The 26,627-nt window shown below is 42.1% G+C and overlaps 1 protein-coding gene across 2 annotated transcripts in view; it reads right to left on the bottom strand.

The window, feature by feature from the left end:
• Positions 1–26,627, bottom strand: part of LOC126248459 (tolloid-like protein 1) — a 600,069-nt gene that overhangs the window by 260,706 nt on the left and 312,736 nt on the right. For both annotated transcript variants that reach the window (XM_049949462.1, XM_049949461.1), the window contains exons 3-4: positions 22,683–22,889; positions 15,115–15,293 (exon numbers count right to left, since the gene is read on the bottom strand). In XM_049949462.1, the coding sequence (XP_049805419.1) occupies positions 15,115–15,293; positions 22,683–22,889 (386 nt within the window). The remainder of the gene's footprint in view (positions 1–15,114; positions 15,294–22,682; positions 22,890–26,627) is intronic.

Below are 26,627 nucleotides of genomic sequence, written 5' to 3' on the forward strand. Positions count from 1 at the left end.
CACCCCACACGTCCAGAATTGCTACAGAGTTGCTGCAGGTACACTCTTCTGAATTTAACCAATTCCGCTGGCCACCACACTCCCCAGACGTGAACATTATTGGGCATATCTAGGATGCGTTGCAACGTGCTATTCAGAAGAGATCTTCACCATATCGCACTCATGGATTTATGGACGGCCCTGCAGGATTCATGGTGTCAGTTCCCTCCAGCACTACTTCAGACATACGTCGAGTCCATGCCACGTAGTGCTGCAGCACTCCTGCGTGCGCGCCGGGGCGCTAGACGATATTAGGCAGGTGTACCAGTTTCTTTGGCTCTTTAGTGTAGTTTAGCATTTGATTTAAAAACAATGTTAGTAACTTTTTATGGTATCTTCAATAGAGAGTGGTGTAGCAAAAATAAAAAAAGTAGAAACGGCGGCCACACTTATGAATATGAGGAGGCCGTTGTCGATCGACTGCTGCTTATGTTTCAAGGCTGCTCATCACAGCCTAATTACAGTGTGAGCCTAAATGCACTCTAAGGTAAAAAAAAAAAAAAACCATGCACCACGAAGGAATCGTCCGAATGGGACGGAAATCGGTAGATCTGATATACATGTAAGACAAACAAATGATTACAGTTTCGGAGGAACTGGGTTCAGTAGAAACTGAGCAAGTCAATAATGCGTTGGTCCACCTCAGACCCTTAAGCAAGCAGTTATTCTGCTTGGAATTAATTGACAGACTTGTTGGAAGCAGTAAAAAACTCTCGCCGTGTGCGGGCGGGCATTATCTTGCTGAAATATTGCTCCGCGAACAATAGAATACCGCTCATATGCCGGCCGAAGTGGCCGTGCGGTTAACGGCGCTGCAGTCTGGAACCGCAAGACCGCTACGGTCGCAGGTTCGAATCCTGCCTCGGGCATGGATGTTTGTGATGTCCTTAGGTTAGTTAGGTTTAACTAGTTCTAAGTTCTAGGGGACTAATGACCTCAGCAGTTGAGTCCCATAGTGCTCAGAGCCAGAGCCACCGCTCATATTTTCTTGAGAGACACGCCTGAAATACTCTTACACATCTGACATTTTATCCATATATCTGAGGAAGACAATAGTAATCACACTCAATTGGGCCTTACCAAAATGAAGACGAGAAGAATCTCTTTTAGGTAATAGATTCAGAATGGCTATAAGACTTCATTCTGACTGCTGTTGTGTCTATAGAAGATCAGGTGGTACTGATTTGTTTCCTTGTTCGTGTTCATTGACACACATCTATTGTCTGTTGATGCAAGGGAAATGTCTAGTGGCATTTGAAAGCGTTCAGTTTACCTCATTACAGTCTGGCAGCTTATCTTGAATGGATCTGTAACATAGACTTACGATCTGACCAGTTCTGATTCACACATTGTGCAAATTAGGCATAAGATAACAGAGTAAACGTGCCAAATCAAATGCATGTTTCCCCAAATTTTTGAAAGTTTTATTTTTCTGACAGATGCGTAACAATAGTTTCGAATCTTATTCCTCCAATAGTACAAACTTAGTGCTCTACTGCTGAGTTACCTATCTTGGCGTTGGTGCCTCTCAACAGATCAGACAGTCAGAAATTGGTTCCACTGAAGAGGTAGCAGATATTGACTGTTTCAACAACGAGTGGAATACGAACTAAAGCCTGACTTTAACGAAGAACTTCAATGAAAAACTGAAATTCGCTCATCAGTAGGTAATCACTGAAGCAGAAATGTCAGCAGTAGATATTTTGATAGACCTTATCGCTAGTATATTTTTATTATTTCTTGGATTTCTGATCTGAGCTTATCAAATACAAACAGCATAAAGTGATTGAAGGTCGTCGTTTTGTAAAGTAAAATATACGAGAACAACACCAGAGAGCACTTTTCAAAAGGACGTAAGGATATTGTTTTAGAATTTCGTGAACCTCTAATGTTATCTTGTGCAGTGAAAAGGATAAAATGATATAATCCGTTCTTTCTTTAAAACTAGAGATGTGGAAGCCTCGATACGCCGTTAATGAGACTTTTCGACAGAATTTCTCGTACAATAGCCGTTAACGATCATTCAGCTTGGCAACTGGCTCATAACAAAAGTGCTTCCGTTATCGGTTGAATTAAATTGTGATTCGCTCTTGACTATTTCAGTTCTGCGATTGTAGGCAGAACCGAGCCACTGGAAAGGATTCAGTTCAACAGTGATTGCGATAGGTCATAAGCGAAAATTTCAATATAGGAACTACGCGTTTTTTGACATGAAAATGTATTTCATTGCAACGATTCCTGCAAAATTCGAATTGAGAAACTGGCTTAAAAGTAACTAGATATACACACATCAAAAAGAAGAAAATGTTGAGTTTACGAAAATCAAGGAATTGTTGATATGGCAATGGAGCACACCAAGTGGTGTCATCAGTGCAGAGTACAAATAATGGTAAGACTAATATTTTGAAACCAGGTTTTTGCCTACAAAATATTTCAAGAAGCCGGTGTAGACTCTGAGAGTAATTTATTGGGCATTAACTAAAGAAAACTGGGAAAATAACAGTATGTGATCTGGATAAGTTAAAGTAACTAGAGGTTGTGGAGAGTTTCAAAGGGAGTGTGAGGCAACGATTGACTGAAACAGGGCAAAGGAATACAATAGATAAGCAATGGGTAGCTTTGAGATATGAAATAGCGACGCCAGTAGAGGATCAAACAGGCAAAACGGAAAAGGCATAGTAGAAATCCTTAGACAGCACATGAGATATTTAAATAAATAGACGAAGGAGAAAATACAAAATGTATAACGTGAAATACGCAGAACGGGATACATATGTAAAGAAATGTAATTAACAGGAAGTGCAAAATGACAAAAGCAGGAATGGCCAGAGGAGAAATACAATGTTGTAGAAGCATACATATCTATGGTAGATGAGGATGAGAGGAGAGATACTGTACGATACAGCGAAGAGAATTTGAGAATTATAGCGGTCTTTGAAAGAACATATCACGATAAAAATTATTACACCTGATATGCAAGACGTATGAGACCGGTTAAATACTGTCCGACTTCAGTATGAATGTACTAGGGTGGCATAACTAAATAAACACGAAAGATACCAACAGAAATCTTTATTTACAAATTTACAGGACCTTACTCTATTTTTCAATGTAATCTCCGTAGCTGTCAAGGCATTTATTGTAACGTGAGACCATATTTTCCATTCCCATGTCGTACTCCTCTACCGCCAAAGATTTGAGTCCGGATGTCACTGCTTGTTTGAGGTCTTCATCATTTGAGACCAGCTTTCTATCCAAATATTCCTTCAGGTTAGGGAATAAGTGATATACACTTCGTGCCAAATCAGGGCTGTAAGCAGGATGTCCAGAAATATCCCACTTACCACGCTGAAGTTCTTACTTTGCCAACGATATTCCACGTATTCTACTCTAAGAGACATGGAATGTTGTCAGTTAAAGTGTTTTTCATTCATTACAATGTGCGGCCTCATATATCAACTTGAAAACAGCATGAACTTCACCGTCTTGAGTCGGGAATTTTTGGACATCCTCCTTACAGTCCTGACATGGTACCAAATGATTATAACTTAATTCCTAACTTGAAGGAATTTTTCGGTTGTAAAGGATGACCACCAGATATGAGCAGCGGCATCCCCACTCAAATATTTGGCTGTAGAAGAGTACAACATGCGAATGAAGAAATTGTCCTCACATTACAATAAGTGCCTTGATAGCTGTGGCGACTATATTGAAAAATAGAGTAAGGTGCTGTAACTTTGTAAATAAAGTTTTGCGTTGATGTCTTTCGTCTTTGTTTGGTTACGCCAAAACGTTCTTTCTTTTCAAGACGACCTTCGTAATAATTCCAATTCCAAAGAAAAGAGTTGTGAATATTACCGAACCATCAATTTAATAAGTAATGGATGCAAAATGATAACACGAATCATTTATAGAAGAATTCGAAAAAAGAACTAATAGAACCTGACTTCGACAAAGATCAGTTCACGTTCCGGAGAAATGTAGACACAAACAAAGCAATACTGACCCTATGATTTATCTTAGAAGATAGACTAAAGGAAGATTAATCTGCGTTTATATCACTGGTAAATTTAGACAAAGCTTTTGACAATGTTGACTGGAATATACTGCATGAAATAATCATGTATAATATACAGAGAGCGAAACGTTATCTACAGCATGTACTTAAAAGAGATTAGGAAAGGTATTTAAAAATTAGCAAGAAGACACAGTTACGGATTCCAAACATCAGTAGCGGATAAGCTTAATCTGATCCACATAAAAACATTAACGTTTGCTGATGACATTGTAATTAAGTAAGAAGCGACCAAGGATTTGAAAGCTCAATTGAACGGAATGAAAAGTGTCTTGAAAAGGGATTGTGAGTTTAAATTCGACAAAAACACAACAAAGGTGGTGGAATATAGCCGAATTAAATTAGATGATGCTGAAGGAGTTAGATTAGGAAATGAGACAATAAAAGTAGTGGATGAATTTTGCTATTTGACTAGCGAAGTAACTGATGAAGACCGAAGTAGAGAGGATTTAAAATGCACACGGCCAATATAAAAAAAAGTTCTGAAGAAAGGTGATCTGTTAATATCGAATAATCCATTTTGATCAGTTCCTTATACACTCCTGGAAATTGAAATAAGAACACCGTGAATTCATTGTCCCAGGAAGGGGACACTTTATTGACACATTCCTGGGGTCAGATACATCACATGATCACACTGACAGAACCACAGGCACATAGACACAGGCAACAGAGCATGCACAATGTCGGCACTAGTACACCTTTCGCAGCAATGCAGGCTGCTATTCTCCCATGGAGACGATCGTAGAGATGCTGGATGTAGTCCTGTGGAACGGCTTGCCATGCCATTTCCACCTGGCGCCTCAGTTGGACCAGCGTTCGTGCTGGACGTGCAGACCGCGTGAGACGACGCTTCATCCAGTCCCAAACATGCTCAATGGGGGACAGATCCGGAGATCTTGCTGGCCAGGGTAGTTGACTTACACCTTCTAGAGCACGTTGGGTGGCACGGGATACATGCGGACGTGCATTGTCCTGTTGGAACAGCAAGTTCCCTTGCCGGTCTAGGAATGGTAGAACGATGGGTTCGATGACGGTTTGGATGTACCGTGCACTATTCAGTGTCCCCTTGACGATCACCAGTGGTGTACGGCCAGTGTAGGAGATCGCTCCCCACACCATGATGCCGGGTGTTGGCCCTGTGTGCCTCGGTCGTATGCAGTCCTGATTGTGGCGCTCACCTGCACGGCGCCAAACACGCATACGACCATCATTGGCACCAAGGCAGAAGCGACTCTCATCGCTGAAGACGACACGTCTCCATTCGTCCCTCCATTCACGCCTGTCGCGACACCACTGGAGGCGGGCTGCACGATGTTGGGGCGTGAGCGGAAGACGGCCTAACGGTGTGCGGGACCGTAGCCCAGCTTCATGGAGACGGTTGCGAATGGTCCTCGCCGATACCCCAGGAGCAACAGTGTCCCTAATTTGCTGGGTAGTGGCGGTGCGGTCCCCTACGGCACTGCATAGGATCCTACGGTCTTGGCGTGCATCCGTGCGTCGCTGCGGTCCGGTCCCAGGTCGACGGGTACGTGCACCTTCCGCCGACCACTGGCGACAACATCGATGTACTGTGGAGACCTCACGCCCCACGTGTTGAGCAATTCGGCAAGCGTCCACCCGGCCTCCCGCATGCCCACTGTACGCCCTCGCTCAAAGTCCGTCAACTGCACATACGGTTCACGTCCACGCTGTCGCGGCATGCTACCAGTGTTAAAGACTGCGATGGAGCTCCGTATGCCACGGCAAACTGGCTGACACTGACGGCGGCGGTGTACAAATGCTGCGCAGCTAGCGCCATTCGACGGCCAACACCGCGGTTCCTGGTGTGTCCGCTGTGCCGTGCGTGTGATCATTGCTTGTACAGCCCTCTCGCAGTGTCCGGAGCAAGTATGGTGGGTCTGACACACCGGTGTCAATGTGTTCTTTTTTTCCATTTCCAGGAGTGTATTTAGCTCTATTTGATTTTCGAGGAGCTGAAAAACATGTCCAACAAGTATAGAAAACAAGTGTACTCCAATTTGTAGAAAATCTTTCTAGTGACACCCTATCAGATCATATTAGGAAGTCTTTTCTGGAGGTAGGTCTGGAGTGAAGCCTTCTACGAAAGTGTCACATGGACGGTAAACAGTTCAGACAAGAAGGGAATAGAAGGTTTTGAAATGTGGTTCTATAGAAGAATGCTGAAGATGAGATTGGTGGACCGATCAGTAGTGCGGAGGTAATGAATCGAGCTGTGGAGTAAAGAAATTTATGGAACAACCTGACTAAAAGAAGGGAAGGTTGATATGACACATATCGAGATATCAAGGAATACTTAATTTGGCAGTGAAGGGAACTGTGAGGGGGAGGGGGGGGGGCGGTTAAAATTGTAGAAGAAGACCTAAAATTAATTACTGAAAGTAGGTTCATATGTATGTAGGTTGTAGTAGTCAGGCAGAGATACAAAGGCTTGTACGGGATAGTCAGCGTGGAGAGTAGCATCAAATCAGTCTTCCAAATAAAGACCAAAATAACGAAAAACGATTACCCCTGAATAAAAGTCTAATATGCAAAAGCAGTGATGCACATGGAAATACTAAATCTACTACGTTTAATATCACCAGGTAAGAGAAATTAACGTCCTTTCAAATAGTACGTACTGTGGAACGACATCTGCCATGACTAGGCAAAGAAATGTATCAATAGAAATAGAAAAGTAAATCGCATTGCAGATACTAAATCTACTACGTTTAATATCATCAGGTAAGAGAAATTAACGTACTTACAAATAGTACGTACTGTGGAACGACATCTGCCATGACTAGGCAAAGAGATGTATCAATAGAAATAGAAAAGTAAATCGCATTGCAGAGTCTGTACGAGCCAATTAATAGTCAGCTACAATTGCAACTTTGAAAAGTACAGTGATAAGTTTAAAATAGGTAAATGACGTGGAGAAATTCTACTAGCAAAAACTGAAATGAACTGCTTTCGCCTATAAACATTACCATTCAACACAAACAAATTGCAGTGCTGGGCACTTTATATCAGTGACATCAAGAACGTATTGCAATAAAAAACCTACAGTTTTTTCCTAAAGTTTGTTACTAACAATATAAATAGAATAGTCCCTTAAATATTTGTAATGAAACGTATGGAAGAATAAAAGTAAAACAGCTCAGGCACAGGCACTGTGAGAATTTACGGGAAACCGCTGTGAGCCATGGGGCTCCGAGCTACACTTGGACTAATGCTACGTGATAGCGGGCGCAGGCAGTCAATTCTGATATCGGAGTAAACGCCTTGATTGCCTCATAAGATATCGTCAACCACTCCGAAGTAGGTTAAGCAGGAGCGATGGATCCTCTCAGTGCGGGTCGGCGCCACTGGAGCCCCTGCGTGTGTATGAAGAGCGCATGCGTGGCCAACGAAAGGCTGGGCCAGCGCATCGCATCCATTTCATTCTACGACATATTAGCACTCGTTAGGTACACAGAGAGGCCAGCCAAATTATGTCTGGATGATTTTTGTCGCCATGTTTCTTCGGGCTTTCGTTGTCAAACCTCATAGATAATGTGAAATACGAACCAGTCAAGCTAATCTTAACTAAAGAATGTGCCTGTGTCACAACAAACCTGAGAGATGTGTGAGATCACTGAAATAAAAATACCGCTTGATATTTATTAGAATAGCATAAGAGTGGTTGATTTGTTTGCAGAGACCAACCTGCAATTACATGAGATAAAGCAGTGCAAAAAACGAACAGCTTATGGGGACGATTCTGAAGTAAGGTATTTGCTTAAGCCATGGCAAACCTTACTCAGTGAAACATTTTTACACGGGGTGAGTCATCTAAGTAGTTAAGTTAGAACAGTTCAGGGACGTTTAAAATAACATTCTGAGCGATGATAATACGCAATAGGGTGAACCTGCTTTTCATTGTTTTCAGTAGTGGCGAATGCTGCAGTGCATACAGAAGACTATATTACAATTTAATACTCCCGCCGATAAGATCTGATAGGGTGTCACTAGAAAGATTTTCTACAAATTGGAGTACTCTAGTGTTCTATACTTTTTGGACATGTTTTTCAGCTCCTCGAAAATCAAATAGATCAAAATATAAGGAACTGATCAAAATGAAACTGTGGTACCTCGCTCGTTTCTTAGACAGATTAAGCTTTGCAGATTTTTCTAGTCTTTCGGTTATAAGTTTTCAAAACGTCATCCAGTTATATAACGGCTATAACTACAATTGCATTCCAAGGTGACTGAAAGGAATGAGACGAACAGAAATGACACTTTCTCTCAAAGACACGAATTACACTGAAGTTATCGCGATCATGATGGTCCGCTGAACAATACAAAAGGCCGGACATGGGTCTTAATAGGGTGCGTGATCACCACAGACAGCAATGTACGATCTACGACGTGCCCTCATTCTGGCGACAAGGGTAGAAAGGAGTTCTTGTGGTAGGGCCTCCCATTCTTCCACCAGCGCGGCTGAGAACTGCTGAATGGTCGGTGGTGCACACGGACGTGCTACAACACGTTTCCGAAAGGTATACCATACGTGCTCGATAGGCTTTAAGTTGGGCGATCGGACAAGCCAGTCCATTCGCCGATTATCGTCTCGCTTCAAGAACTCCTCCACCCGGGCTGTGCGATGTGGTCGCTCATTGTTATCCACAAAAACGAAGTCAGAGCCGAATGCACCCCTGAAAAGACGCTAGCGAGGAAGGAGTACAGTGTCACAATAACGTTCAGCGGTGAGTGTGCCATGTTCAAAGATTTTGAGGCCAGTACACCCATGCAACACTATGCCTCCCCACATAATAACATGTGCTCCACCAAAACGGTCATATTCGACAATGTTCCTCGGTGATTTACATCTTCCCACCTCTCGCCATATTAGGGTATGTCCAGTATTGTTGAACATGTCGTTTTGGTGGTCCAGCTGCTATGGTGCGGGGAGCCATAATGTTGCATGGGCGTACTGGCCTCCAAATCTTTGAACGCGGTACCTTCACGGGTCAACGTTATTGGAACACTGTACTCTCCTCTATCCAGGGTGCATTCGACCACAACCTCATTTTTATGGATGACAATGCGCGGCCGTATATAACAGTCCAGTTGAAGGAGCTCTTGGAATGAAAGGATATTCGGCGAATGGGCTAGCCTGCCCGTTCCCCCGACTTAAATACCATCGAAGACGTGTGCGATGCGTTGGGGAGACGTACTGCACCACGACCACATACACCAACGACAATCTAGCAGTGTTGTCAACCGCGCTGGTGGTGGAATGGAACGCCTAACGCAAGAACTTCTTACCAACCTTGTGGCCAGCATGGGAGCACGTTACAGAGCGTGCAGTGATGTGCATGGTGATCACACACCTATTACGAACAATACCCAGCCTTTCTTAATGTCCAGGGGACTATTACGGATGGGGGTGAAATGTGTAATTGTCGTATTTGCCATTTCCGTTCGTCTCATTGCGTTACCTTCTATGCTATATTGTAGCAATACTTTCTATGACCGATCGAAGTTCCATAAAGCTATGGCACTTGGCAGTGACTCATAATGTGAAAATTACCGTCGTCCTTATGTTTTGAACACCAGTGTATTTATTAGAATAGTGGAAGAGATCCAGCGAAAGGGCATTACTCTCATGTTCGCCTATCTAAATAAATATAAAGGCAACAAAGTATAATAGTCGAAAACCAAGCTGCTAAATGGACATTTTGTCCAGTGCCAGAAGATAGCCCACCCTTGCCGCAATTCACGGCCGGTTTGTTTGTGAGCGCGAAGTTAGCGCCCGATAGCGTCTCAGCTAGGTTTCATCGGATTCAGATAAGCCGAATTTGAGGGCCAAAACATCAATGTGAGTTTATTATCATGCTACTCACACCATTGCAGCACGATCCTGGCGTTGTGACACTGGCAGTTATCCTGATGGAGGATGCCATCGCTGCTGAGGAAGACATCAAGCTTAAGGTGTTACAGGTGGCCCCTAGTAAAGTTCACGTAGTCCACAGCTGTCATGATGGCTTCGATTACTACCGCAGGTCCTGTGGAAGCCCACGTGAAGGTACCCCATTACATAATACTGCTCCCACCGACGTAAGTCCGTAGCTCGCTGCATGTTTCGGATGACAGCGTATCTGAACACGACCAGTAACCTGGTTTAACAACAAATACGATTTACCCGACCAGGCGACATGATTCCATTGATCCGTTGCCCAATCTCGACGATGTCATGGGCACTGTAATCATAATTGGCGATGTTGTTGGATCAACGTGGGAAATCGTAGGGGTCCTCTGCTGCGTTGTACGCTGAACGGCGCGCAGCAAAACACTTGTGCCTGGGCCAGCACTGTACTCTGTCGTCAGAACTGCCGCAGATTGCCGCTTATCCTGCTTTAGAGAGCGGGAAAGCCTCTGATCCCTATTTTCTTTGATGAGGTATGGACGTCCAACTCCTTGTCGCCTGCTCGTGGTTTCAGAGTTCTTCAACCACTCTCCATAGCTGCTCACGACAGTAGCACGCGAACGACCGGCCAGTTTTGCCATTTCCGAGATTCTCGCTCCCAGGCACTGGGCCACAACAATTTGTCTTTTATGAAAATCACTTAAGTCGACGGATTTCCGCATTTGCTTCACGTATTGCCACTATAATGATTCTCCACTCGTTTCTGTTCCGTCATATACTTCTTTTATCGCGTCATGAGCCCTCAGCACTACCAGGGCTATACAACCTCGCGGTAGACAGTGATGAAAATGTTTCAGCTCATTAGTGTGTAAACATGACTTCCACTAATGAAAGATCTTTCCCTTTCTGCATTGCTTTACTCCTTTTCCTGTAGATTGCCGACCCTATATGTGAGCTTACGAACCGTGTCAGGTTTGGTATTGGCAGAAAGCATGGACAGCTTTCTTTCCGAAAATTTGCAGAGAAACTTGTAATTTGATCCACTCAACACTATAAATGCTTTCAGTAACTTTTTTATAGGAAAACTAACTAGAAATAGAATGGAAATAGCTAAATACAACATAGGAAATCTGGCGAAGAGAAAACATAAAAGAAAGCCTTAAAAAAGGAATCTAAAGTAACAAAATTACAGAGTGAGGTGGAGCCGTGGTTAGCACACTGGATTCGCTTTCGGGGAGGACGACGGCTCAAACTCGCGTCCGGCCATCCAGATTTAGGTTTTCCGTGATTTCCCTAAATCGTTTCAGGTAAATGCCGGGATGTTTCCTATGAAAGGGCACGGTCGACTTCCTTTCCCATCCTTTCCTAACCCGAAGGGACCGACGATCTCGCTGTTCGAACCCCTCCCTCGAATCAACCAACCAATCAACCAACCAAAATTACAGGAAACAGAAAGCGACCTAACAAAATTTGGTTTAACATAAAATGCGAAGTAAAACATTTTTGCCAAATACTGCGGAGGACAAAGAATTAAGACAGATGTACAAAAGTCATAACGTCGGCGAAGTGCTGAAGAAGAGAAGCTTGAACTGGGAAGGGCCGTACAGCAAGAATGACAGAGAATAGTCTACCCAGTGTAGCATTTTGCAGAACAATAGATGTGTAGTGTCGCTACCAAGTTAACAGTGTGTAAGCCTAGGGACCGATGACCTCAGCAGTTTGGTCCCATAGAACTTACCACAAATTTCAAAAATTTGCTCGCCGAGATAAGGTTTGGCAAACACGAGGACAAGCAGTGGAAACTGTCGCCGTGTCCGGGACGACATTATCTTGCTGAAATGTAAGCCCAAGATGGCTTGCCATCAAAGGGAACAAAACTGGGGGTAGAATATCGTCGATGTACCACTGTGCTATGAGGGTGCCGCGGATGACAACCAAAGGGATCTTGCTATGAAAAGAAATGGGACCTCAGACCACCACTCCTTGTTGTCGGGCCGTATGGCGGACGACATTTAGGCTGGTATCCCACTGCTATCCAGGGCGTCTCCATGCACGTCTTCGGCCTGGAATCTCACTGGCAGGAGTAGAACTGTCTTCGGCGATAAGTCCCGCTTCGAACTGAGCCCCAATGACTAGCGAAGATGTGTCTGGAGACGCCCCAGACAACGGTAGGACACCAACCTGACTGTCGCCTGCCATTTGCCCCGACATCCAGGAGTGATGGTCTGGGGAGTCCATTTCATTTCATAGCAGGATCCCTTTGGTTGTCGTCCGTGGCACCCTTGCAGCACAGCGGTACATCTATGATGTTCAACGCCACGTTTTGTTGCCTTTCATGGCAAGCCATTCTGGGACTACATTTCAGCATTATAATCACTGCTCGCACACGGAGACAGTTTGTACTGTTTGTCTTCGTAATTGCCAAATCTTATCTTGATGATCAATGTCTCCGGATCTTTCTCCAGTTGCGAAAGTTTGGAGCATGGTGGCCAGGGCTCTCCAATTAGCTCAGAATTTTGGCTATCTAAAGGAGCAGTTGTACAGAATTTGGCAGATATCCCTGAGGAGGACATCGAACAATCAATGCCAAGTCGAGTAACTGCTTGCATAAGGGCCAGAGGGGATGCAACGCGTTGTTGACCTGCTCAATTTATTAAATTATTGTTCTTGAATAAATCATAAATTTTTTCTGAAACTGTAATATTATGTTTGCGTGTACATGTACGTGCATCGCATCTGCCGATTTCCGTCCCATTCGGACAACTGCTTCGAAGTGCGTCTTCATTTTTGTCTTGCTGTGTATTACTGGACTAGCGACCCGCCCTGGCTTCGCACTAGTAGCACTAACTAGTAAATCTACCCAAGGGATAAGCTTAGCTTTTGATCGCATTTTAATCTGTTGTAGTGTAGAGCAAAATAATATACAGATGTAAAAAACTTAAAAGTGCTATGGATTTTAACGTGCGTTACAAAGATGCACTCCCTATTTGTCAGAAAAGTCGTTTTTTCAAAATCCTGCCCCCTCCAAATTATTTTGCTTTTCGTTTCGACGTTTGCCTAATAGCACCAACCTGTATTATATGTAATTGTTATTCCAAGTATGCATTTCTCAGGAATAAGCTAGTAATATCTTTATACCACTAGACGCCCGCCCGATATACGTATGTCCGCCTCCGTGCCAATTGTTATATTGGATTGGTTAATAATTCTTTCCCAGATAAATGTATTCTATATGTATTTATGAATTCTAAAATACTTTGTATTGTATTTTTTGTTTCCTTTTTACATTTTGTGTGTTTTTCTGTTGTTTCCAAGTTGTAACCTTTTCAGATTTAATTATGTTATATTTGAAATTGTTTGTACATTACTGTCGTAATATTAAAGTAAATGTGAACAATAATGAGGAAGCACAGAACTTTCCTTGTCAAAAAATGCTGACTGGAATGGGATTTCGAAAAAATGGTTCAAATGGCTTTAAGCACTATGGGACTTAACATCTGAGGTCATCAGTCCCCTAGAACTTAGAACTACTTAAACATAACTAACCTAAGGACATCACACACATCCATGCCCGAGGCGCCAGCCGGGTTGGCCGAGCGGTTCTAGGCGCTATAGTCTGGAACCACGCGACCGCTACGGTCGCAGGTTCGAATCCTGCGTCGGGCATGGATGTGTGTGATGTCCTTAGATTAGTTAGGTTTAAGTAGTTCTAAGTTCTAGGGAACTGATGACCTCAGAAGTTGAGCCCCATAGTGCTCAGAGCCATTTGAACCATTTAGCCATACCCGAGGCAGGATTCGAGCCTGCGACCGTAGCAGTCGCGTAGTTCCGGACTGAAGCGCCTAGAATCGCTCGGGCACACCGGCCAGCTGGATTTCGGAAAATTGACTTTTCTGACACATACGGGTGCGCCGTTGTAACGTAAATTAAAATCCCAGAACTTCTATTTGAATTTTACAGGGGGATGTTTCACAAGCTTAACTGCTTTATGGGCACGTATAAAAAAAATGTATGTCTTCATTTGCTCTACACTACAACATACTCAAAGCCGATCAAAATAGAAATATATTCCTTGGGTTGGTTTATTTGAATTTACAGCTTGTGTGGTAGCGGTAATAAATTGTATTCGCAAACCTTCCTCGTCACTCAACCTCTCTGTTACTGGAAACCATCTCAAAGTCCCTACAATAGTCCCTGAGATTAGTCTTGACATGTAGAAGGAGAAACACGAAGGAGCACTATAATTCATCATAGTTCAGTTAGATTGTACGAAGTACTGTAGTTATCAATTATACACACAAATCTTCCTCGTGAAATAGTCTATCCTTAGTTAAAACCGTGCCAAAATCCTATAGTAGTTCCTGAGGTTAACCGTCACATAGAAACAGATAATGCGGTGGCTGACTAAATTATGTATGTTTGTATAAAGATTGTGGAACGCAAATTTCATGGTATACATTGCGTCTAGATAATTTAATGCAGCAGCCATCGTATATTACGAACAAATTACAGTACACAGACTTCAGTAAATGCCCAGGTTTCATCTATAGGTTGCAACATGTAGAAATGCGTTAATAGATAGGCCAAGCACTGATTGCTAGAAACTTCGGAATGAAGAACACACTTCCTATGCCGCAATTACAGTATAGATAATTTTATTGCTGCGACAGGTTTCAACAATCTTATGTTGCCATCATCTGATCTTATGGAACTTGTAAAAGTGCCATAAATGTTCCGCAAGATCGTATGATGGCAGCGTAAGGCTGCTGAAACCGGCCACCTGGGAGCAAAGACATTTTATACAGTGCGATCGCGGTGTACGAGGTGTATTCTTCAGCTGCAACCATAAAGATCGCCTCCACAGCACAACATGTGTACCTTACAAACTAGAAACAAGAGAACTTGTCAAAATATGTTAAGTTTTACAGACACCAGGCTATGCCGTAGCGGCTAATTTTTCCCAGACATTTGCCCGAATCACATGGTATTATTACATGTTTATGTATTGGCTGGTTGATTGTGGAAAAACAAATTTTATTACTACGTAAGAGAGTATTTTTAATTAGAATATGAGTAATGCAATGCTTACCTGTCATGATATTCTCGCGCACGATCTGCACGTGGTGGTCGCGGTCTGGGCGGGTGTGTTCGTGCCAGAAGCCGACTACGTGGCCCAGCTCGTGTACAACGATGCCGAACTTGTCGCAGTTCTTGCCGATGCTGATAGCTTGTGGGCCATTCCCACGCTTCCCCACGAAAGAGCAGCATCTACATAAGACCAACAGAAAACTATGTCGGGAAGTGGGCCGGAATTTTTTTGGTGCTCTCCGAGATAAGATTTACACTACGGATCTGTACGGTTTTGCTATAAAGCACACTACCAGATTCAATAACGTTTATCAATGCATATTTTGTAAATAAAATACGCCTTCTCTTGTTGCACTGTGTTTTATTCTCCCTGATGTGTTTCTCCTTTTTTCACTTTGAGGCATCACCAGTGGGATCTATGATGGTACAGTTATGATACACTTTTGTCTTGATATGTATTATTCATAGGTTGTAAAATAGTTCACTTCTCGCTTTTTATGCAAATAAGTGATTACTTACGGTTCTTCGTGTTTTTCGTTCGCATCTGCGTTTCCTCTCATCTGGTCACCTGCTGGAGGTGGCACTGCCGCTCTATTTACGAAACATAAGCATGTCGTTACCGAAGCATAAGCATGTTTTCATGTTTCCAACATTTTTCTTCCCACTTTTCATTTCGTTTGCCCTTGGTGTTGAGATGCACTATCAGTCTTCTGTCACAAGGGCAAACAAAATGTAAAGTGGGAAGAAAAATGTTCGAAACGTAAAAACATGCTTACGTTTCGTGAATAGACAATAGGGCAAACAAAATGAAAAGTGGGAAGAAAAATGTTCGAAACGTAAAAACATGCTTACGTTTCGTGAATAGACCGGTAGTGCGACGACCAGATGAGAGGATGCGCAGATACCAACTAAAAACGCAAATAACTGTAAGTAATCACTTATTTACATAAAAAGCGAGATGTGAACTGTTTTACAATCTACGAATAATAAATATCAAAATAAAAGTGTATCATAACTGTATCGTTATAGATCCCTCCGATGATGTCTTAAAGTAAAAATGGCATTCAAAACAGCTTCCAGTCGTTTGGAATTGATACGTGCAGGTCCTGTGTGGTTTTCACGGGACTCTTGTACTATTCTTCCTGCAAAATAGTGGCAAGTTCAGGTAACGACGATGGTAGTGGACAGCGATCACACACTCTTCTCTCCAAATCAGATCACAAAAGCTCAAGAATGTTGAGATCTGGTGACTGCGGTGGCCAGGGGAGATGCAATTCGTCCTCATGCCTGGACGGTGGTAGCTGTGTGGATAGGGACACTGTAGTCTTGAAACACAGAATGTTGTTGAAAATTTGTGGTAAGTTCCTATGGGATCAAACTGCTGAGGTCATCGGTCCCTAGGCTTACACACTAACTTAAAGTAACTTACGCTAAGGACAACACACACACCCATGCCCGAGGGAGGACTCGAATCTCCGACGGAGAGAGCCCCGCGAACCATGGCAAGACGCCCAAGACCTCGCGGCAGAATGTTGTTGTTGCGGTCTTCAGTAGGATGAAAGTCTCTTTATTTCTAAATAAATACTGGAATCTACACCCATCTGAACAACCTTTCTGTATTCGAGCCTTGGTCTTCCATTACAATTTTCACCCCTCCCCCACTCTTCCTTTCGTTACCAAATTTACTATTCATTGTCCCAATCAGTTACTCGGTCTATTCCCAGTTAGTCTGCAGGATTCTTCTATAGCATCACATTTCAAAAACTTCTTCTCTTATCAGTACTGCTTATCGTACACGTTTCACTTCCGTAGAAGGCTACACGCTAAAAAAAAAAAAAAACCTTCAAAATTCCTATACTTAAAAATTATATTAGATGTTCAGAAATTAATCTTTTTCAGAAAGGCTTTCCCTCTAATATCCAGCCTGAAATTCATGTCCTATCCACTTCGGCCATCATCGGTTATTTTACTGCCTGAATAACAAAACTTTTAGTTTATCATTTCCTAATATAATTTCCTCAGCATTGCCTAATTTAATTGGTATACGATCAGTTATCCTCGTTTTACTTCTCTCGATGTTCATCCTCTAACCACGTTTCAGAGCATTACCTATTCTGTTAAACTGTTTTTCCTAGACATTTGTTGTCTCTGACAAAATTACAGTTGTCATCTCAAATATTAACGTTTGTATTTCTTCTTCCTGAACTTCAATTTCTCTTACACTTTTCTCCTTTTATCACAGCTTGCACAGTCTGTAGACTGAATGCCATCGATGACAGGTTGCAACCCTCTCTCAATCCCTTGTCAACTACGGCTTTTCTTTCATGTCCTTAGACTCTTAGAACTGTAGTCTGGTTTCTCTATAGGTTGCATATAACATTTCGGCCCCTGTGTTTCATTCTTACTACACTGAAAATTAAGAGAATATATCAGTTCATATTGTTAATGGCTTTTTCCAAATCAATAAATGCTATAAAACGTAGATTTTCCTTTTTTCCATCTTATCGCTGTACAAGGTATCCCAGGAGGAATGGTCAATATTCAGATACAGTATATGACAGGGACGAGCATTTGAAGCAAAAGAACCTAGTAAACAAGGGCTCTAAACCGCGTCCCTTGAGAGCTATGAGTACTTCTTCATCTTCGACTTTGTGAAAAAAATCCCCTCTATTGCAAACTCTTTGATTTCCATCTTTCGAGCTGTGGTAGTATGGACCAAAACAAGAATGCCTCAATAACCATAAGCTCTTTTCAACCTTCGCTACTGTGAAACGCATCTCTTCTACAGAACTAGCGCTCATATGTCTTACTGTCACTTGCCTATGCATCCGCCTCAAAAAATCGATTTTAATTTTAATCTTAACTCGAAGTTTAGATTTTTTGAACAAAAATGTAGTTAAAAGAACTGAACCGAACATCGGGAAGTTGTTTAAATACCAACTTAAAGACCTCTCCGCGTGCGGCCACACTCATATTTTCTCTATTTTCACACGACATAGGGCCTGTGTTGTCATTACACTCCCACTCGAGAAATATATACAATACAACTGTTTTTCGAGTTGATTCCCCTGTTAGATGTTCCGCTTTGCGATAATCTTGTGTTTCCCCATGTATATTCTTGGTTTTCGAGCGGTGTTTTGCTTACCAACTCTTCTGTAGTGTGAGTTGTTACTATTTTGTCATTCTAGAAAGTTATTATGCCTCCAAAAAGTGTTTTGGTACTGGAAAACGTAAGATTTATGGAAGTCGGGTAATTGGCCAGGAAGCAGAAACTATGGAAGTGCATCTATAGACCGACTTGATGTTAGGTCGATCCCAAGTGCCTCAAGACACAAGCTCAAATATTTGAAAACCCGAAGTGAAACATTTAAGAAAACTGATTAAGACAATATAACTGAATGTAGTTTCATAATTAGTGGACTGAGTGCTTTGTGTAGGCTTCTAAAGGATTTTACTGTGTGTGTACTATGTGGAATTCCTGATATTAAAATTGTAGAAGATTTTGAAGGCAGAAAATTGTGGCCAGAAAGCTTCAAACGTTTTGTAATTTCTGTGGAGTAATTAAAACTGGGTGATCTTTTGGATTGTGCAGAGGAAGAGATTACAATTGAAATATTAGAATAGCATACATAAGAGCAGCAAAAAATTTTATGCTGTCATATATATACCAGCACTTCCAAGACTTGAGAAATACACAAAGGTACTTCTTGACAGTATCAGTCCACCGAGCACTGCATTTATGAAGAAAGAAGAGGGACACGTAAACCAAGATTATTCAGATGGAATGTATTAGGAACAAAAGAGGTGAGTCATAGATCAAATACACTATGTGATCAAAAGTATCCGGACACCTGGCTGAAAATGACTTAGAAGTTTGTGGCGCCCTCCATCGGTGATGCTGGGATTCAATATGGTGTTGGCCCACCCTTAGCCTTGATGTCAGCTTCTACTTTCGCAGGCATACGTTCAATTAGGTGCTGGAAGGTTTCTCGGAGAATGGCAGCCCATTCTTCACGGAATGCTGTACTGAGGAGAGGTATCGATGTCGGTCGATGGGGCCTGGCACGAATTCGGCATTCCAAAACATTCCAAAGGTGTTCTATAGCATTCAAGTCAGGACTCTGTGGAGGCCAGTCCATTACAGGGATGTTATTGTCATCTAACCACAGGCCGTGCATTATGAACAGGTGCTCAATCGTGTTGAAAGATGCAATCGCCATCCGCATTGCTCTTCAACAGTAGGAAGTAACAAGGTGCTTAAAACATCAATGTACGCCTGTGCGTGATGGTGCCCCTCCATGAAAAATCCGACCACACCATAACACCACCGCCTCAAAATTTTACTGTTGGCACTACACACGCTCGCAGATGAGGTTCGCCGGGCATTCGCCATACCCACACCATACCATCGGATCACCACATTGTGTCCCGTGATTCGTCGCTCCACACAACGTTTTTCCACCAATCAGTCGTCCAATATTTAAGCTCCTTACACCAAGCGAGACGTCTTTTGACATTTACCGGCGTGATGTGTGGCTTACGAGCAGCCGCTCGACCATGAAATCCAAGCTTTCTCACCTAGTGACTAACTGCCATAGTCCTTGCAGTGGATCCTGATGCAGTTTGGAGTTCCTGTGTGATGGTCTGGATAGACGTCTGCCTATTGCTCATTACGACCTTCTTCAACAGTCTGCGGTCTCTGTCTGTCAACAGACGAGGTCGGCCTGTACGCTTTTGGGCTGTACGTGTTCCTTCACGTTTCCACTTCACTATCACATCGGAAACAGTGGACCTAGGTATGTTTAGGAGTGTGGAAATCTTGCGTACAGACGTATGAAACAAGTGACACCCAATCACCTGACGACGTTCGAAGTCCGTGAGTTCTGCGGAGCGCCCCATTCTGCTCTCTCGCGATGTCTAATGACTACTGAGGTCGCTGATATGGAGTACCTGGCAGTAGGTGGCAGCACAATGTACCTAATATAAAAAAGTATGTTTTTACGGGGTGTCCGGATACTTTTGATCACTTAGTGTATAACTTTGAACTGAAGTTTCCGAGAATTTCATTTTCTGACATGTTTATTTTACGCACAAAAATGTATCTGAGCTAGAAGACTGAAAATTTTTGGAGGACAATAGAATAGAAAAATGCTCACTGAGTAATTACAAAAAAGTAGCCTTAATTATGATTATCGGATGTAAATATTTCCGGAACAAAAACATACGACTGAAATGACATATTGTAGTCTATTCTTTAGACAGACATGTTGTTAATGTGTACTTAAAATTTTTATGTCTTTAAGTAAGATAGTTAGTCACAGCATAGATTCCAAGTATAGACCCACCAATATAAATATAATTTACTGATATTCAAAAAAATTGTAATAAAGTCAATATGAGAACTAAAATGATTAATTGTTTGCCAGAATGTTCAACACGAAACACTCCTGTTGTCCTATAATTGTCCTCGTACCACGTGTAAATTTTATGAAAATTGTAAGAATTTAACCAGTCGTTCAAACGCAAGTTTTAGAGCCACGTTTACTCGGCATCTTTTTCTGGTAAGAGCTCATTGCTCTTAAGGTACACTTTTTGGAGTCCATGTTTAATAGAATTTTTGCTTCGAATGCTCGTTTCTGTCATATCCCTCAATACTGACCTTTTCTCCTGTGACACCCTGTACATCACAAGGTCAGTACTGCTTTGTATGTTCCTGTATTTCCCGAGATCGTCTTCCTCCAGTTTCTCCTTTCTTCTGTAAATCATTCGTGTCAGTATTTTGCAACCATGACGAATTAAAATGGCTGTAATATTACTTATTGATTGATAATAATATGCACAACTGTCAGCATCTGCTCTCTTTGGTACTGGTATATTACATTCTTCTTGAAGTCTGAGGGTATTTTTTCTGTGTCATACATCTCGGAATGGTTTTGTCATGGGTAGGTCTCCCAAGGCCTCCAGTAATTGAGAGGAATGTCTTCTACTGTAGGGCCCTGTTTCGCCTAAAGTTTTTGATGCTCTGTGAAATCCTTCTCGTTGTTTTACATCACCCATCTGGTCTTCACTTACTTCTCCTTCCCATTCTATATACTTTTCTTCGCATTCTATAATATAGCTTTCAAGTTTATCTCATTCGTATAGCCATTCTATGTCTTCCTTCGACATTTCAGGTTTCCCTTCTTAGCTTAGTACTGGCTTGCAATCTGAGTTCTCAATACTGATACACCTGCTTGTCTTTTCTCCAAAGATCTCTTTAGTTTACTTATTGGCAGCAACTAATTTTCCTCTACTTATGCATGCCTCTATAGCATTGCATGTGTCCTCTAGCCAGCCCTGCTTAGAAATTTTGCGCTATCTGTCAGTCGCATTTGTAGGCGTCTGTATTCCATTTGGTGTGTTTCATTTGTTGCCTTTTTTTTAGTTTCTCATTTCGTCACTTAAATTAAATGTCTCAGATGTTATCAAAGCATTTCTCCTAGGTGTTAGTCGTTTTGTCTATTTTATCCTCTGCTGCCTTCACTATTTCATGTCCCAAAGTTACCCATTGTTTGTCTGTCATATTCCTTCCCTCTGTTACAGTAAATCGCTGTCTAATACTTCCTTTGAAGCTCTCAACGTCTGGTTGTTCCAATTTATCAAGGTATCATCTTCTTAATTAACTATTTTTTGTAAATTTTATAGTTTTAATATAGTTTGCCTTTAAGGCTACTTATGTTGGTTCTATAATCACCTCGTAACAGGGAATGCCTTATGTACATATACTACTCAGTTGTATTATTTCCAATTTATATATCATACGCAGTCAAAAGCGCTGTAAGGTAGGAAACGGGAGTGCTGCTGTGATTGCTTTGTCAGTCCAATTGATTCCTTAAACCCTCTCCCCGTCACCCCCTTTTATCTCTCAACGAGAGAAATCGGTCAGTGGATTCATATTTTGGAAGAACTAGTTTTCAGTTTGCATGCAACCATTATGATTTGGTTATTTCGTTATTTCGAAACTGATCTTGAATGCGACCTAATGTTCCGTATCCAGTAACAGTGTAGTCGATGGGACAATACATAGCATCTTCCTTCCTCTCGTAGCTCACTTTTTGTGCAGCAACGAGTTACCTAGTACAGTCTGAATAATCTCACTATGCAAATTGCTTGAGATTTTTCGTCCATTGTCTGAATTACGTATATTCACTGTCCTTCAATATTGCTATTGTCTTCACTGCCCGTCCGTTCCAAATGGTAACCTTCTTATTTTGTAATGAACATGCCACATTGCAGTTGTCGATCGGAATTGTCATACGCTCACAATCATCTGAAAAAGAAGGTATGCACTGCTTTACTTGCGTAATCTGTCGAACAAACGATTGAAAGAGTTTTTACATTACGCAGAATACGCAGTCAAGTTTAGAGTTGAAAAATGTGTGAATGGCTTTGTTCTTTATGATTTTTTTCATTTGGAATAATTATTGTTATGCCAAGTTTGTCGGTTTATTCTGATTATAGCCCCTAATAGTATCAGTAATTATATTCATAATAATAGGGACGATAAGCGAAGCAGTGGCAACGACTCACCCGCAAGGACGTTCTGTGAAGACAATATAGTTGGGGTGATCCTGCGGCACGCGTTCCACGAACTTGATGCAGGTGAAGTTCTCCCAGTGGCGCATGGCTTGTTTGAAGAGCGCCTTGTGACCTCCGCTGAAGTTGCCGTCGATTTCGTACGGGATGACTCCCAAGTCCCAGACGCGCTCCTTGCGAGCCGTCGCCGCCCGGGTCACCCTGGAGCCACACAACGTAATTGTTTTATGCACTGACATCAATAAAAACAGTTCATGACAAATTAGTTAATCTATCATGGAAATTAATATGAATAAAATCTGTCTTGCAAACTGAAAGTAAGATTTTGTTTGTCAAAGAGTTCAATGAACCTTCGCCCAGTTCATTTGAGCTTCATGTACTAACTGGTCGGTACTTCCGAAATTGGGGGGGGGGGGGAGGTGTTTGATGAATCTGCGGCTTGGATAAGTGTATAGAGACGCGAGGGCCAATATGAGTGCAATTTTTAGGCAACAATACATGCTCCTTGGAAGTCAGAAAACCGATTCAGCTGTATGAGAATCCTTTTTATTGTGCTTACCGACCGGTTTCGTGGCATTATAATCACATCTAGATATAAAGACATCACCATTGTACTGACCCTCCAGTGAAAGCGTATAAACTTAATATAGCTCTAATAAAAGACACATATCTGATGTCATAAGATAAGCAGCACTGGAGATATATGAAAAAAAAAAAAAAAAAATTCGCAGTCAGTTTGAAATGAAAACTAAACCGCTAAGAAGGCGATACGTCGAAAATATACAAACTGCAAGTAGTAATCCTACCCCAGTTAACTGATAAGACTTACAATAAAATGTAGTGCAACAAGTAACGAAGCTGCACAAACATTCTGTAATTAAAAAGCAAGTTACAATAGGAGTAAACAAAAACAGATCACCAACGGTTATAAACTGACGACGTAACTGTCAACAAGTTCGACAGATAAATGTTGGAAACCAGTGATACATCCAACGCTAATAGCCACTACACAAAAACCAGTATCTAGAAATAAAACAACAGTGCTGACCTTAGGAAGGATCTTTAGAAACAATGATCCGATTGAGGAAACTCACCATTATTTCAGAAATCGATCTCATGAGGATCAGAGGACGTCACTTTGACTTCTGTCAGCTAATTACTTTCGCGCCTTTAATATTAGACAGTCAGAGCGTAGGTCTAATATGCAGTAAAAAACTACCTAAGCCTAGGATTAAAGTAAGAGATATTAATTATTTCCGAAAGACATTTACTTCTGGCGTAAAAATGGTGTCATATTACATAATTTACGACACATATATACGTCTGACGTAATATGAAAATGACTGCAAGTTCCAAGTTAGCAGCGCACACTCACAGTGTGTAATGTTCCACCTCTCTCTCTTCTTTCTCCAATCAGGGCCTAGTATTAAAATTCAGGAGCCAATTACAATTATTCGATCGACCTGGATCACTTATAAAAAAAAAAAAAAAGTACAATTCTCTCTTCTCCTCCAGCCAGGGCCTAGTATTACTGTTACAATGGAACCCATCAGGACTGTTCTCGAAAGTACACGAAACAAAATACGTCAAAGCATCTGAATTGCCATAACAAAAGTGTTGTCAACGATGTTTGCCTTAATGACTTCCAAAAACTGTTTATGGAGTGGCTCACCAGTTACATTAGTAATTTTTTTTCTTTATTGTTATTTCACTCCCCAAAATGGGGTAGGCTGGCAGTGGCACAATAAGTCGCTCTTCAGCCAAGAGAGTTACAGAAAAACAAAGTCAAATGAGAAAATAACACATAACATAGAATGCTATAAATTGGTGAATAAGCAAGAAAAAAAGTAGATGAGTATAAATGGTAGATTTAAAAACAACATAGACGGGAGCCACACACACATGCAGAGAATGAGCACAGTGAGTCGACATGAAAACAAAGAAAACCGCAGTGGGAACACAAATGAATGATTCTGGCGACACTGTTGGTGCTGGTGGAACATAGCACTGCACACGGCACTGGAGCAACACTGACACCACAACGAAAACGTTAACAATCACTGCACTGCAGGGGACCTACCACAGGGTGAAGGGTAGGAGGGGATGAAGAAAACGGAGGGGGGGAGACGGTAGGGGGAAACCTGGAAGGGGGAGGAGGGGAGGTGGTGGAAGAGAGAAGGAAAGGAGCCAGAAGCCTGGGGGGAGGGGGTGAAAAGCTGGTCAGCAGGGGAAAAGGAGGAAGAAGAGAATGGGAAGAGGGAAGGAGAGAGGGAGTCCTGAGGAGGGGGGAAAGAAGGAGGCATTAGATCTGGTAGGAGGGGCAGATGGAAGGCGCGAGGACATCATCCGGGAGGGGGAGTTGGCGGAAGCCATCTTGGGCGAGGGTATGGAGTGTGTGGAGATGGAGACCAGGCGGGACACTGTCGTACAGGCTTAGCAGCAGGCTAGGGTGGGAGAAGATGGGGGAAACCAAAGGATGGGGGAGGTCCAGTTTGTGGGAGATGTATATGATCTGTATTCGTTCAAGTAACTGGAGGAGATGTGGGAAGGAAATAAGATCATAAAGGATCCGCATGGGGGACGGGAGAGCGATGCGATATGTTAGGCGGAGTGCATGGTGCTCAAGGATTTGGAGAGATTTGTAGTAGGTGGGGGGGGGGGGGAGATCCAAGCGGTATGGGAACAACATATGATGGGGCAGATGAGGGGCTTATAGGTATGTAGGTTAGTGGAAGGGTCTCATCCCCATGTTCGACCAGAGAGGAGTTTGAGGAGATGGGGGTCCAGGAAAGACGGCGTTCGAGGGTGATGCCAAGGTACTTGAGGGTGGGAGTGAGGGCAATGGAGCGGCCATAGATGGTAAGGTAGAAATCCAGGAGGCGGAAGGAGGGGGTGGTGCGGCCTACGATGATTGCCTGGGTCTTGGAGGGATTGATCTTAAGGAGCCATTGGTTGCAACATGCGGTGAACAGGTCAAGGGGGGAGACGCTGGGAACGTTGGAGGGAAGGGGCGAGAGCAAGGAAGGCGGTGGTACATTAGTAAATTTCAATCGAACCTATATATCATTGACTATGCAATATTGGAACGAGTATATGACGTATTTCTCTGTAAATAATTAAAAGCGGAATTTGCTATTAAATTATATAACAAATTAGGAATATTTAGTTTTTGAACATGTGATTTATCTTAAACACTATTCCGAAAACGCTGGAAACGCGAAATAAAAACAGCACGCTGTCACCAACAGAGCACTCCACTGTTAAAAGTGACACAAGTTCGATCTCTGTAACCCAAGCTCTTTTCACTGACACCACCAGCTGTCTGTACTAGGAACATATGATCGAAGATCATTCAATGACAGATACACAGACACACAAGAGCCTTATATTTATTATTTTTCACATATATGATATAAAAATGTTCTAAAAGGCTACAAAAATCGGCAACACAAAAGTGTGATGTTTACATTGCTTTTCTGGAACCAAGTTGAGGTTAAGTACAAGAAAAGACATTGTAAGGCTAAAATTAATTACTTTACCTCATTTATGTTGTCCCAGTATTCTAAAATGCATAATGAAATGTGATCTACATCTACATACATACTCCGCAAGCCATCATATGGTTGAAATAGCACCTAAATACACGAACTGTGTTCAAACTGTGCAAAATGTTCAGTGTTTATGTGGGTTATTGCAATGTTTCTATCAGTTATTTTCTACATGTATCTGTCATGATTATGAATTCTAAGGTATGTTATGGTGAAGGGGAAAGTGAAGAGAATGTATCACTAGAAAAATGTAAACGATAAAAGTTATTGCAAAAAATAACTGGGACCTAGTTAAGGGTAAGTACAAGAAAAACTTTTTAAGGCTCAAAATATTTGCTTTGCCTCAGATATCATGTCACAATATCCTAAAATACGCCATAAAATGTAATTT

Source organism: Schistocerca nitens, chromosome 3, assembly GCF_023898315.1.
Source record: "Schistocerca nitens isolate TAMUIC-IGC-003100 chromosome 3, iqSchNite1.1, whole genome shotgun sequence".
NCBI lineage: Eukaryota > Metazoa > Arthropoda > Insecta > Orthoptera > Acrididae > Schistocerca > Schistocerca nitens.